The 14,170-nt window shown below is 41.3% G+C and overlaps 2 protein-coding genes across 10 annotated transcripts in view; one reads left to right on the forward strand and one right to left on the reverse strand.

Annotated features, from left to right (window-relative positions):
• igf2bp2a (insulin-like growth factor 2 mRNA binding protein 2a) overlaps nt 1-3,697 on the forward strand; it is a 44,464-nt gene extending 40,767 nt beyond the window's left edge. For 4 of the 9 annotated variants that reach the window (XM_070914356.1, XM_070914359.1, XM_070914360.1 and 1 more), the window contains 5 exons: nt 1,032-1,154; nt 1,630-1,704; nt 1,889-2,020; nt 2,364-2,477; nt 3,459-3,697. In XM_070914356.1, the coding sequence (XP_070770457.1) occupies nt 1,032-1,154; nt 1,630-1,704; nt 1,889-2,020; nt 2,364-2,477; nt 3,459-3,557 (543 nt within the window). In that variant the 3' untranslated portion in view covers nt 3,558-3,697. Of the gene's footprint in view, nt 1-230; nt 302-1,004; nt 1,155-1,629; nt 1,705-1,888; nt 2,021-2,363; nt 2,478-3,458 lie in introns of all 9 variants that reach the window. The other 5 variants (XM_070914352.1, XM_070914354.1, XM_070914355.1 and 2 more) reach the window with 5 other exon arrangements.
• Nucleotides 3,698-9,372: 5,675 nt separating this feature from the next.
• Nucleotides 9,373-13,208, reverse strand: tmem41aa (transmembrane protein 41aa). Its single transcript, XM_070915207.1, has 5 exons — nt 13,033-13,208; nt 11,749-11,899; nt 11,131-11,292; nt 10,142-10,280; nt 9,373-9,661 (listed from the first exon to the last, which is right to left on the reverse strand). The coding sequence occupies exons 1-5, from the start codon at nt 13,206-13,208 to the stop codon at nt 9,441-9,443; spliced, it is 849 nt and encodes a 282-aa protein (XP_070771308.1). The 3' UTR covers nt 9,373-9,440.
• Between the last annotated feature and the right edge of the window lie 962 nt (nt 13,209-14,170).

The following is a 14,170-nucleotide window of genomic DNA, read 5'->3' on the forward strand; positions in this document are numbered from 1 at the left end:
ACAAAGTCTTCACTCATTGCCTGACGAGGTCGAGCCAGAGTGGTGTGAGACAGAGTGTGAGAATGTATTTGTGTGCTTCATAGTCAAGAACGTTAGTGTGTGATTCACTGTGAGTTTATGCCCTGAAATTCCCCCTAATAAGATCCTGAGTTGTGTGTGCGTGCATGCGTCCATGAATGTGTGTGTGTTTATGTGCCATCTGATCGACCTGCTTGTCACTTCACTTTCAGAGTCACTCTTCACAACTCAGTGGCCTGTACGGGGTTCCTCCAGCAAGTGCCATCACCCACCAGCACTCAGTATGTTCCCTAAAATCTGCACTACAGTCGATGTTGCCTTGGTGATCAGAGACCAAACCACTAATGCCTTGTTTTCTGTGATGCTAGATAATTATTATAATAGTTGAGGGCATTTAAAGCCATGTTTTGTGTACACAAGAAGCTTAACAAAAGCCTCAGACTTTGGATGTTTTTTAAGCTGTTTGTGCTGTGGAAAGTCTCTCTTTGCATGTGACTTGTGGTATACATGGGAGGGCCATAGTAAGAAAACGAGGAAGATATAAGGCTAATAGAGAGGGAGACAACCTCTCAGTCAGCATCTACGTCGAACAGCGAGCCTGGCGTTCCTGCGCACCATCACCCAGTTACCAGAACACCACAAATATTTCCGGAAGGGGACTTTTCTTCCCAGAGTTGTCCTGTGCCTTGTAAAAATTCATGTTATAAACCTCGAGTACACGAGTGTTACCATGTTAAGAAAAACAAAAACATAGGGCAACCATCGGCCTTAATAGGAAATATTCCGTTCAGGCCCAGCCAGAGCGGGATGTTTACCCAAAGAGAAAAACCCTCGAAGAGAGCTCAATTTAGCTTTCCTTGCATGTGGTGTCATCGTTTTACGGCTGCGCCTCAAGTATCTGACGAGTTCAATCAAGATTTCTGTAACTATTTAAAGCAGTTTTCTCTGCCACCATCAGCAGTGGACTTTAGTAAAAGTTGAGTGAGTTTTCTGTGTGCTCTTTCCCCCCTCAGCAACAGGCTCAAGAACAGGAGGTTGTCTACCTCTTTATTCCAACTCAGGCAGTCGGGGCCCTGATCGGCAAGAAGGGCCAGCACATCAAACAACTCGCCCACTTCGCTGGAGCTTCCATCAAGGTGGGTTTGCCAGCGTCAACAGAGCGCTGACATCTATTAAGAGGGGGAAAGAGGTGGTCTCTGATCAACGTGTAGGTTTGAGTCCTCAAAATGTGGATGGCGTTTTTTAAAACTTCACATGGAGCATTGATGTGAAGTTCGAGTTGGCAGTCAGTGCTGGCTGAGTCAGCAGCGCTTCATGGACCACAACTGAGGATGTTAGTTATTCATGGTTAAAAACAACCCCCCCCCCCAAAAAAAGGAGATGACTAGTTAGCTGAGCATTTCAGAAAGCCCCTCAAGCACGTCTGGAGAGGCGGGACGGCTGGTCAATGAATTTTCATAACGTAATCTCTGCCAGAGAGGAATTTGCAGACTTCTCAGATGATTCAGTGGTGACACACATTGTGTGACCGCAGAGCAAAATCACCAGCTTTTGGGCATATTTTCTCCTCCATCCGTAACCCGTCTGTTTGTGTCTGTGTTTGTGTGTCAGATTGCCCCAGCTGAGAGCCCAGATGTTACTGAGAGGATGGTTATCATTACTGGAACCCCAGAGGCTCAGTTTAAGGTAAAAACACTATGAATGTCTGTATGAATATGCAATAAAATGCAACCATTTTGAGAATACAATTGTTGCTTAAAACAATCATGTTGATGTAATTTGTCCTGTATTATAGTAAACAGCAGTGGATCACTGTGTCCCCCCATTTTCCCCAGTCTCTCCTTGCCTCATACCCTCCTCTGTATTCCAGGCCCAAGGTCGGATATTTGGGAAGCTCAAAGAGGAGAACTTCTTCTCAGCGAAGGAGGAGGTCAAACTGGAGACGCACATCAAGGTTCCCTCAACTGCAGCCGGCAGGGTCATCGGTAAAGGTGGCAAGACGGTGAGTTGATGCTTAAATTACATTTACTGTGTAAATTATTAACTGCACAGTCTTTACAGTTGAGATCTCCATAAGTATCAGACATTTTTTGGGCCAAATGTAACAGTAACAGTCAGCAGAGAAGAGAAAGCTGTTCTTTGTTTGGCTTTTTAATTTTTAATTTCCACTTCACACTTAAAAAGACTCAAGAAAAAACAGTAAAAGTATACACCAAACAGCACCTGGCTTGCTTGGTTTCAGTTTACCATAATTTCATACTTTGTCTGTGAGTGTGTTTTGTGATTGAGGCAGGAGGTGAAATTCAAAGCAAGATGATGATCTCTGGAGTCTGTTCTTTTTTCAGGTAAACGAGCTGCAGAACCTTACGAGCGCTGAGGTCATCGTACCGCGGGACCAAACTCCAGACGAGAACGACGAGGTCTTTGTGAAAATCAGTGGGCATTTCTTTGCCAGCCAGGTACAAAGAAACAAGGTGTAGGGCCCTGTAAACTAAGACAGGTGTTGATGTTGAATACATGTACCAAAAGAACAGCTGCACTTGCTATTATACTGGGTGTGATGCAGGCCGCGTATGCAGAGAGTTGCAAATAAAGTTACAGTTGTCACTGTACACCAGTTGCAATTAAATGTCGACCAGCTTATGAAGCCTTGAGTTTTCCCATTGCAAGAAAACAAACCCACAGGGGAGTCGGATAAATATCAGCTTATGAATGCACAGTCTGTACACACCCTCATAGTTTAGACCTGAGAAGAGAAGAAAACCTCACAACCAGTGTACCATGAGTGTCTAGGGGGTCTAATATTAATAAACTGAAACTAAAAGTAAAGTAAAACTATTACGTCGAACATGTAATGTCGTTAAATGCCCGACAAAAAAGCCCAGACCCTGGTAGTTACAACTACAGTCACTGTTGACACGTGTACTTTTACGATACACAAAATACTTATTCCTAATTGGCTGGCAGGTGACTGTTAATCTTGTACAGAGAGCAGAAGTTTCACCCACTCTCCAAGTTAGCTTGTTGTTGTCTAGCCTCAGACAGGCAGTGTGTTGTCTTTGTGGAAAGCTGAATTATTATACAGGAGTTTTCTGTTGTAATAGTATATTTACTACAGTGCTGGTTGGTACGAGCATATACCGTCAATTTAACAAAGATATAACAAGTATTTTTTGACAAAACATTCCCAACTCAAGGTCCACTAGCTCAACTAGGTTTTTCTGGAGCTTTCAACCACATCACATGGTCTTTATCAGCATGTAGAGTTTGGCTCTGTTTACAAATGAGCTCAGTAAAGCTATGGATGAAATCATAACAGCTACTGAGCTCGCAAGTCAGCAGATCCATCTGCATGATACCTGAGCTAACTGCAGCCAATGATGAAGACCTTGTCAGGTATCAATTAACACCTCGTCCTGCATGTGATGTCTCTCCAACAGACTGCACAGAGGAAGATCCGGGAGATCATTCAGCAGGTCAAACAGCAGGAACAGAAGCACCAGCAGGGCGCCGCCGTGTCACCGCACCACTCCAAGTGACCAGCGGGGCGGGTTCAGCAGGCGCCAGCCAATGAATGTAGCCCTCCCAAACGGACAGAGACCTACCCAGACAAAGGCCAAGGCCAAGGGGGACATGCAGGGCAGACCAGCAGCACCGGGATCAAAACCAAAGAACTTCACAAGGGGGGAAACAAGTGAGAGCCAAAGGCTGAGGGCATTGTGTGCACTGCCAGCCCTGTGAGAGCAGATAGAGTGGGAGAAACCGTACTGATAGAAAATAATAAAAAGACCAAAAAAAAAAATCTAAAAGAAAGGTGGAAATGGCAGATAATTTGGGAACTGTTGTCTTCACAGTTTAAAAAGGTCAACAGGACATAGTATGTCGCCCTGCATAACGTTATCTCTTTAGTTGGACTAACATAGGCCTAACAAACGGATAAAGCTGTATTAACTCGAGCGTATACGAGGCATAGTAATTGATATTTTGGGTTAGAACAAGAGCGAGTGACAATGGACACCTTCTCTCACAAGAGTTTGAGATGATATTCAGATTGCAAGATTAAATATCCTTAGCAGTATTAATACAGAGTAGAAAAGTATATTGACACACACTGAGAGTTTGCACTGTTATTTTTCTATCAAAATGACAGTGCGACTTGGTGCAGTTTTTAATATTTTGCTTGTTCCAGAGATTGACTGGGCTGTGACAGCCACATAAAAGCGGTTTCCCTTGTTTGTTCACATTTATTATAGGCCACTGAAATCAAAAAAAAGAAAAGAAAACCCCTATAAGTAAATATGGTGAATGGTTCTGAGTCTTTGTAACAAGCCTGTGTGTGTGTGCCAACGCAAAAGATAACGTCCCTTTGAAACATCTCTCACCATTCATATCTGATGCTACGTTTTATTTGTTTTATTTCTTCCTTTTCTGCTAACTTCTGCTTCACTTTCTCATCACTCTCTCTCATCTGGCATCAAGTTTTTTTTCTTTTAATAGGATGAAAATATTTGTTGTCAAGAAACACTTTCTTTTCCGTAGCCTTTTGATAACATTGAACTGACTGCCACTTTCGCTCAACAGAACAGAGGTTAAATGCAACAGGGGAATATTATATTATATAATTTTTTTGGTTTGTTTTACCAGTAAACTGGTGTCACAAGAGACTATATGTACATTCATGCTTGTTGTCCTGATATAAAAAAATAATAATAATCAAAAGGATGTCTCTAAAGGCGTTCTCCTTCGACGACGATCAGAGCAAAAATTGACGTCTAAAAAAACAACAACAAATTGGTGCACCTTTGCTTGTTAACAAGCGACCTTAACAAGCGTCATTTTGAATGTGCACCAACACACTCTGCCTTATGAGGACGTCACGAGGGCCGACACAGGATGTGAGCTGAGAGCCCAGACAGGGTTCGGGGGGAGGGGGGTGGCGGGTGGGGGGGTGCAGACTTATGGTGTGTGGAGTGGCAGTGAGGAGCAGTTTTGGGTTAGAGGGTGGGGGTGGGGGTTTATGGGGAGGTACTGTACGACCTGTGGTACACACACAACCGCAAACGTGACCGCAGCCGCGTTTGGCTTTAACCCTCTCTTGTCAGGGAGCTTTCTAAAATGGCATGACAGCTGTGAATGTACGACATGCAGCCTTTTTAGAAATATCACCCCTGCCGTGTCCAGCAGGCCGGGCCAGAGGCACAGACACACAGATTGTCATTCTCACTCTCGCTCTTTTCTTTTGACTTTTCTTTTTTGTTGTTGTTGATGTTGTTGTTTTATTTTGGCGAGCTGGCCTACTGCTCTGCGAGTGCGCTGGACACGCACGTCCTGGTGTCCCTTTGTGCTTTACTTTGGAGACCATGGAAGCTTGTTGCCTTATTTTTGTCACCTTTTCAGACATCACCCATCAGCTTCATCTTCCAGACGCAAGGTTATTGCCAATACGCACAGCTTCCTCCGTGTGTGTATGTGTGTGTGTGTGCGCAAGTGTGTGTGTATATATATATAAAAAGAGAGAGTAATATTTATGAATCTATTTTTTTCCTATTTTGTGATGAGAGCTATTGATAAGAAACAAAAAGAAAACAAAGTCCTTTTCTTTTTTTCCTCAGTGGGACACTGCCATATTATTTTGAAGGGAAGTGTTTATTTTCTTGAAAACTAGACTATGAATAATAATATAAATAAAAACCTGAAAAAATAGGAGAACAGTAAAGTGAACCACCGCGTTAACTTTGGTCAGGATGTGAACAGTGCGCATGTCAGTATTGTGATCTACCTCAGGCTTCAGGGTACCTCAGTCCAATCTTTCATTTCCCCTTTTTCCACATTTTGTATGCCTTGTTAACTGATCATTTTGAGCGTTTTTAATTTTCTTTTTTAATGAAAAAAAAGAACAAAAGAAAAGACCTACAGTAATCTCTAAACTCTTCAGGTCCAGTCGACTAGTGAAACTTTGTAAACCGTAGTCAACTCTGTTGGACTGTCTTTGCCTGGACGCCATACAACCTCTTAATGATACACGTCAAAAGGATTTCAAAGTTGATTTTTTTTTTTTGCTAGAAAGGAATGAGGAGCAGGATCTAAGGGGTACATACCTGCCCGAAGTGGTTCTGAATGTGGATGTTGTGTACTGATTTCACCATCAAAGAAAGAAAAAACCAGTTGATAGAAACAGAAACTAACCAACTGTACCTCCTGTTTTTCCCAACTGTACCTCCAGGTTTTTTTTAGACTTTTAAAAAAACAATGAAGTTTATTCACTTGTGGGAGAAAAAAAAAAGAATTTTATAACAACCCAACCCAATCTTACCAGCTCTATTTGATAACAGCATACTCTGGGGTTGATTTGAAGAAAACACGAAGCTGCAAAAATACACTGACAGGACTCTTGAACATGGTGTAAAACCTTAGTCTTCTGTGTAGAATGTAGAACAACTCTAGTCTAGTCGTTGAAATGTCACTGTGTACGACAAGATAACTGTATATCTGTAAACATGTACAATAGAGTCACACATAAATGCATCATTTTCTGTCTCTCTATAACACTTACCAGTCTGCACCTGCGTTGTGAGAGATGGCGGGAGAAGTTTGGAGAGTCACAGCTTCCCTCAACACTGACCTCTAAACGGCTTTTCCCATCAATCTACCGATTTAATTTGAATTTTTTTTTCTTTTTGTTGTGCTGTACATTTCAGAATTACCTCTCAGAATCCAAGGCTGACTTTAGTTACTAAAAACCGATGTAGGGCAAAGGAATTAAATAAACAAATGATATAGTAAAAGTTTAGTGTTTTGTCTTTGGACTTCTTTTAACTGTTGAGAGCTGATTTTTAGGGTTAGGGTTTTTTTTTTTTTGGAGGGCAGACTTTTGTCATCAGATGAGGCGGATCATTTTTGTCCCAGTGAACACAGACTAGCAGTGCTAAAATAAAAATAAAAAGGTCTATCAAACTCACACAATGCCTGAGGCTGTTCTCAGCAAGCCTCCCCACAGCCGGTACAGTACCTCATACTGAAGATGATAGCTCACCAGACCTGATTCAAATACCCTGACCTTACCCACACGGATGCAGTACGGTGCTTCTACTCGAACGCATGACTCCTGTGGTGGTCTGCTTCACTGTAGAAGGGCCATGTCGCGGAGAGGAAAAAAAAACGCTTTTCACAGTAGCACTGGAAATTGTAGTTTGTCACTCATGGTTTTGTTTGACTGTCAGCAGTAGCCTTTTTAGAGCAGTTTTGAAGTTGAGGTTCTTGCGTTGCAGAGGACTCCTCAGACCTCTGTCTCCCTTTTGTTTGGCTCTTTATACAGGAAGTGCAGGTTTCCCTCTATCTCAGCTGGTTCGGTTTCACTGTGGCGTTGTCAGCACATCTGTAAGCCAACTGCTGTCTGAGGCGAAACTTTTTTAAACTTTTTTTTTGTTTTTTACTTCCAAGGATTGGTGTTTCTAGATTTTGTGGGGTGTTGCTAGACATTAATATTCAGTACCAGAAAAACCACAATCACACACATCACTGAGGGTGTATTGTGTTGTTAGTCATATCACATGGTGGTTGGATAGTTTAGGCTTTTTTTTTTTTCGTTTTGTTTTCTGTTGATCTAGTTTTCTCGTCATTTACACTGATTTAATAATGTAGTCTGGAGCAGTAGCTGGGATTCTTTGCTTATAATATTCATTCCTGTTAGATCACTACCAATAATACTAGCTGTTAAATTGTGGTTGAAAAAAAATGTCCTAGCTAGGATTTTGAACAGATTTGGGAATCAGAATGGCAAAATAAAATGAATCTGTGACATACAAAGAAGGAAGGAGGGTGTATCCAGGTCCGGTTATAAAACTTGTTCTGCATTCAACAACCATGGATTTAGTGAAGTCTGGTCGAATGTATGCAGAACCACAGCAGTGTTTTTTTTGTCCTGTCTAGTTGTTAAATGAGAAAACACAAAGCATTGCATGAGACTGTTGTAGGCGATCCAGTATTTAATACACTTCATATAGCACTAGACTTTCAGTAGTGGTTTTACATGGATCCATTTCTTAACTGCATTTCACCATTTGGGAGATTCCTTTTGTTTCCTCAGTAGGTCACAACCCTCAAGTACTACATTTCCCACGGGCCAAAAGGTCCCAAACACCTCAAGGTAATCGGTGACTGTGCGCTGGACAGACAAATGATCCATTTTTAACACATCTTGTGGATCCATGCCTTTCTGGTAACAGCCATGCTGTTGTTTTGAGTTGTGAGTGAACTGTATTGCTGAGCAACCTGGATCTGAGCAATAAAGAATATTTGAAAAACAAACCGTTTTCACGTTTACTGTTGTTTTATTATTTCAAAGTTTGAAATAAAAGGTGCCACATCACTTATGATCTGACAAATGTTCCAGCCAAACTGTGAACTACATTACACTTAAAATAATTTACATCTTTGAGGAAACAGAAATCTGACATAACATTTTACATCTTAACCCACACGAAGAAAGAGATTTAAAACAACACTTTGTGCAGCGTAGACGCTGTTGGACCAGTACTGTACAAAAAGATACATGGACTGTGAAAAGAGGCAGCAAAGAGAAGGATTTAAAGCAATATTAAGGCTTGATTTAACAGAGGCCTCACACTGCCTGAATTAACTGCACATTCACTTTCAGATAAGAGTCCAGCTGACCAGACATCATGACAGTAAAATGGGGCTGTAATTCAACTGATTACTCAAAGTAACTCACTCACTCAACATGGCATTCTGGTCTCTAAATTACACAATTTTAAAAACGTTGAGTTCAAACTGGGTTGAAAAATAGTGCAAATTGTCCTACGTACCTCTATTACAATTTATACTAAAATTGCAAAATGCGATTGTCAAATAAGAAAAATACAGTTTCCAAATTGTATAATATATGCTGCAAACATGGTCAGTATTTCAGTTACAAATATAGTCTGAACCATCCAGGGCCGTTACATTTACATTAACTTATCCACATGTCCATGTTGGAGGTAGAAGTTTGAAACATGACAGGCACTTGAAACACTACCTGTTAAAACTGAAGCAGTACTCTTATTCTAACAACAAGAGTACAATAGCAAAGTTTCCTTAAAATCCTTCCCTCTTTCCATATGAATACTGTACATTCATACATCTATATACACACACTGTGCATGCTGGGCCCACAGACGTTATGGCATAGAAACACCAACATTTTGATAACACAAAATAATTGGCTTCAAATCCCACTGTGCCAGTCTTATTTTCATCTCCAGGTGGCTCCGGGAAAGTAAAGCACTCCCAGATAAAAGAAACCTTTACACGTGGTTGTGTGTGCACAAAGTTTTTCTGGACGAGTCACCACTTGAAATACATTCACTCTTGAGGGCAGAGGCCATCAAAGCGCCAGGGAACAGACTCATTCCCAGAACAAATCACTGGACCTTCTTATCTGTGATGAGCCCGTTCTGCGACTGGACGTCCAGCTTGAGACGCCTCTGACTGAAGCGGCGGATGAGGGCGCCAGGCAGCAGAGCCACGCAGGCGATGGCCAGCAGCTGCAGCAGCCGCTCCCAGGAGAACAAGTCATCCAGCGACGACACCTCAGACAGCATGACGCCCGTCTGGACACAGATGAAGTTGTACGGCAGGAGGCCTACGAAAGCAGACCAAGAACAAAACTGTATTATAACAAAACAAAACGGCATTATGAGAAGCTTCATTTGCAGCTTTATCTGGTATTCTCGTTTGACATGATGCATTCAAAAAGCACAAAACAATGAATACTTTAAACCTGAGGGTACATAATAACAAACACTTCTCCAAAGAGGCGGCGCTTTAGGTTGAATGTTTGATAACAAAACAGGTCTGACACTAATTGGCATACAACCAAATATGACCAACCATTAAAGTGGCCATTTTCTTTATTGAATTAGGTGAATGTGAAGTCCTTTTTCTTTTTTAGTGTTTACATTTATCTGGGGGAAACCAAGAAAGGAAAATGGCCTGTGTTGTTTTGATTTAGAGCGCGGGCCTCCTGAGTGCCTGATGTACAGTATGATGAAGGTGGAGCGTGTGTCGACTCTTAATTTACGGACAGCTCTAACAAGCCGTCAGGTGATCCATGTGTGCTCACCGATGAAGACTGAGCAGAAGAAGAAGGTGATGGGGATGTTGACAATCGGGGCAGACATGTTCAGGAACCAGTTGGGGGTCATGGGAAAGAACCTCAGGAAGAGCAGGAAGAAGAACAAACAGTCCTGGTTCTCCTCGACCTGGGAGATAAAGATGAGATGTTACAATCTATGAAGGGTCAGTAGATGCATGTTTCTTTTCTTTGTAATTTCTCTTTTGGGCGTCAATGTTGTGTCACATTGAAAAAAAATCCAGTGTTAAATGACAGTAACCACAGTAATGTGCTGTGTAGATTATCAACAGGAACGTAACAAGAGTCTTAAATTGACCTTGTTATGGTAGAATCAGAACACTGCAAAGCAAAATCTGTAATCATCCGTGGTATAACTTTGCATATTTACTTAAACACAACAATTACATGTGTAAGTAGAGCTATCGGGTCAGGAACATATAACTTTAAATTCTCAACAGAGGCGTACAGTACGGACTCTGATTCATCATCACTACGTAGCATCACCTCCTGTTCACATAGGTGTCATATTTCCAATCAAATTATGAGATAGTAGTACATAACGCCTCCTCGAGGTTTACACCACGTATCCTAAGAGATTTCACAAAAAGACAGCTTTTCATTAGGACCACAAGAATGGAGTTTTTTAGGGGGAAGAATCCATAAACAGATTTTGTTTGGATGTATCGTCTATATTTTCTGTTGTAATGAGATATATTTTGCAGTGTTGCGGGTTTATGTGTGATTCCAGTATGTTGAGTATGGTCTAGTATGGCCACACAGCATATTCATATGCAAGATGTGCGTCTTTTTCTCTCTATGTAGAAGATCTACACACCTGGAAGAACAGTTACTAGTTGAGACTTAAACTTTGAGCATCATTGCTTTACATGTTTGTATGTTGTCAAATCTAATTTTATACCAACAGTTTCAAAATGTGTTGCCTTGAATGAATTGTTTACATGGCGTCACAGATTTACCTTCCTCTGCAGCATGGAGACTTTATCAGGGAAGAGGTTAACAATGTAGTGTTTTCCAAAGGCCTGGGACAGGAGGTAGCACATGGTGGAGCCAACAGTGGTGAGCACACAGGCAAGCAGCAGTCCTTGATAGGGTCCAAATATAGCTCCTGCTAAAATGTTCTGCACAATGACAAGCAGAGAAGGCCTGTGTTATTAGACATCATCAATATGTGTGTAATGATCAGCTCTGTGGCACAGATCTACTGTATGTCAGAGAAGTACTCCAACAGTGGTTTGAAGTGTGAGACGTTGGGTGACAGTCACTTTAATCAGCATGTGGTGTGTGGTTGACGCCTTTTCTCTGTCAGCTGTGCAGACTAAACTAATGTGGGAAAGAAAAACTGTCACAAAAGTCCAGCGTGGCTGGAACACAAAGGCAAGTCTGACATCCCTTTGTTGTTTGAGCTAGCTGAATATTTTTATCCACAATGCTGTGACTAATTCTTACCCATAAACATCAAATAAATTGCTTTAATCGTGTTGTAACACATTCAACATAAGAGACATCAACGTCCACTTTTGTCTTGTTATCCAGCATCAGCACAGAGAACATTTGAAAACTATTTTTTACCTTACCAGGAACGAGGATCCAGGAATGGCAAAGGACTGCTTGTAGAGATATGCACTACAGAAGAGTAGCAGAACATATTCAGTGTGCTCTGTCTTGTAAAACTGCAGGAGCTCCGCCAGCTCCCTCAGCTCGTCCAAGTCTGAAGGGAACTTCAACCTGCGAGAAAATCCCATGCTCAAGTTAGTCATAATAATAATCACCCACTCTTCTTTCATGAATAGTTAGTTGGGAAATATGGACAAAAGATATCCTTGGGGTCTTGATATTTTATAGACTTAATAATTACTTATACATTTAATTGACAAAATAATGAAGTATTAAGCAATCATGAAATTGTTAGTTGCATCCTTATCTCATTCTTTTTATCAAATTTTGCTTATCTATTTCAGACCAGTGAAAGAATTGGTAAATTCATGCACACACAAATAAAGATTAATTACAGTTTTGTTGACTTTTTGTTGATTTGCTTCATTTATCACGAGCAAAAATCTCTCTTTCTCTCTTGATTACTCTCTCTGTGGATTACAATCATTACATCTCTCTAATTAAAGGGGACACAATATGCAATATCATGGACCTAATCATTGAACATTTTGAATTAACCATATACACTATATACCTAATACTTGAGATTTGATATTGTGCTTACATAGCTGTATGCCACTTCTCATACATATCTACTGAATATGCAACTCAACAAGAAGCACCTTGACATATGAGGAACTTATGATTGTTTATATTGTATTAACTTGTTTATATTATGGATATCTGTTTATTGATATTTTATATTTGCATTCTTTCCTACTTTGTACTGCAACTGCTGCACAACGATTTCCCAGTCCCATCTTATCACCAACATTTGATGGGAACAAGTTCATAAATGCTAATATTTGCTTATTTATCAGCAGCTGAATAATCTGGTAAATGCTGCTGATTGACTGAAGTTTACACTTTGGCCTCAACTTGTCATGGGGCAACAGTCACTTCTGCAGTAGGTTTATCATTTAGAGTAGATTAAAGATTAATCCGTTAATTCATGGGATTGTTTAACGCTACATCATGGCATCCTGAGTTATTGCTCAGTTATTTTATCACTATTCAAAAAACTGTATTCCTGGTTGAGGTGTGTGTGAGTAGGTGAGGGGGAGCATGCCAAAATTAGCTACCGATAGTAAAGTTACAGTAGCATACAATTGTAAACAGTGTAGAGATATATATATATATATATATATATATATGTATATATATATATATACACTTAAGATAATGAGGCTACTATCGTCAGTCACCTGCCGGGTTCCTCGGAGGTGTCAGCGGGCTGCTCGGACTCCGCTGTCTCCACATGTTGTCTGTCGGCGGCTGGTTGAGGATGTCGTCGCGGTCCCGCAGGAAGGTACAGGGACAGTGAATACAGGTACAAGCTGGCCGCAACAACAACAGCGATTAGTCCGACAAGTGAGCGCATATTCCTCACTTTGTTAGCCAGAACACGGCTTCAGCTCCCTGTTGTCAGTGAGAGAGACAATGGCCAACCGCTGCTTCTTCTTCTTCTTCTTCTTCTTCTTCTTCTTCTTCTTCGAGGTTAAACGGCAGCTGCATCCTTAGTGGCACATTACTGCCCTCTTCTGGTGGTAGTTAACTCCTACAGTGTCCGGTTTGTCAGCTGTTCAGTCCTCAAGTCCTCAAGTCCTCATTTACCTATTTGAAGTAATTCCAAATTTACCAACAGAGTTTCTAGTAACCACGCAGGGATTATAGGCCATACCACAATTGGACAAAACTGCTTTTCATATACTCCCAAGTCTCAAAACCTGATTTTGCAGTTCTCTCCCTTTCCCAGCAGGCCTGTTGCACTTTTTCTGGTTAGGTGACTATCTCCATCTCTGGCTCTACTTCTCAGATACATCCAACCTCTCTCCTGTCTCTGCTTGTAGGGCCCACACAGGTGAGCCCAGGCCTTAAACCTAATCTAATCCTCCAAGTACTGTTCTTGATGCAGGTCACAGTCACATCCCCATATCAACAGACTTGAGGTTATTGTTATATTTGAATAGAAAGATGTGAAATTATTGTTTGATAGTTACATGCTACATCAAGATAGCCAACTGAATGGCATATTAATAGAAAAAGGGGAAAATAAATAGACAGAATTTAGTGTTCAGATAGGCTCCAGGACAGATGGGGGCCGTAATGGTCCAAATGGATGCCAGAAGAAAGCAGAAACCGAGACGACGAAGAAGAACGTTTGTCTTCGTGGAGTAAAATGTGGGATAAAGGTGATGTAGTCCTGTCAGTGGGAGTGAAGATTGGATGTGTTATAAGAACTGGATGCCAGACCCAAAGATGGCGCCTAGTCTGTCCAATACGAATTTCTCGTCTGAGCGCACACGCCAGCGTGTTCACTTCCGGGATATGCGGCCCACTGAA

This window comes from Enoplosus armatus, chromosome 11 (assembly GCF_043641665.1).
Source record: "Enoplosus armatus isolate fEnoArm2 chromosome 11, fEnoArm2.hap1, whole genome shotgun sequence".
NCBI classification, from domain to species: domain Eukaryota; kingdom Metazoa; phylum Chordata; class Actinopteri; order Centrarchiformes; family Enoplosidae; genus Enoplosus; species Enoplosus armatus.

Coding starts and splice junctions, on each gene's coding strand:
- tmem41aa (XM_070915207.1), bottom strand. CDS start 13,208: ATGCGCTCACTTGTCGGACTAATCGCTGTTGTTGTTGCGGCCAGCTTG. Junction 10,281..11,130: donor TCTCCATGCTGCAGAGGAAG/GTAAATCTGTGA, acceptor TTTATCTCCCAG/GTCGAGGAGAACCAGGACTG. Junction 9,662..10,141: donor CTTCTGCTCAGTCTTCATCG/GTGAGCACACAT, acceptor CTGCTTTCGTAG/GCCTCCTGCCGTACAACTTC.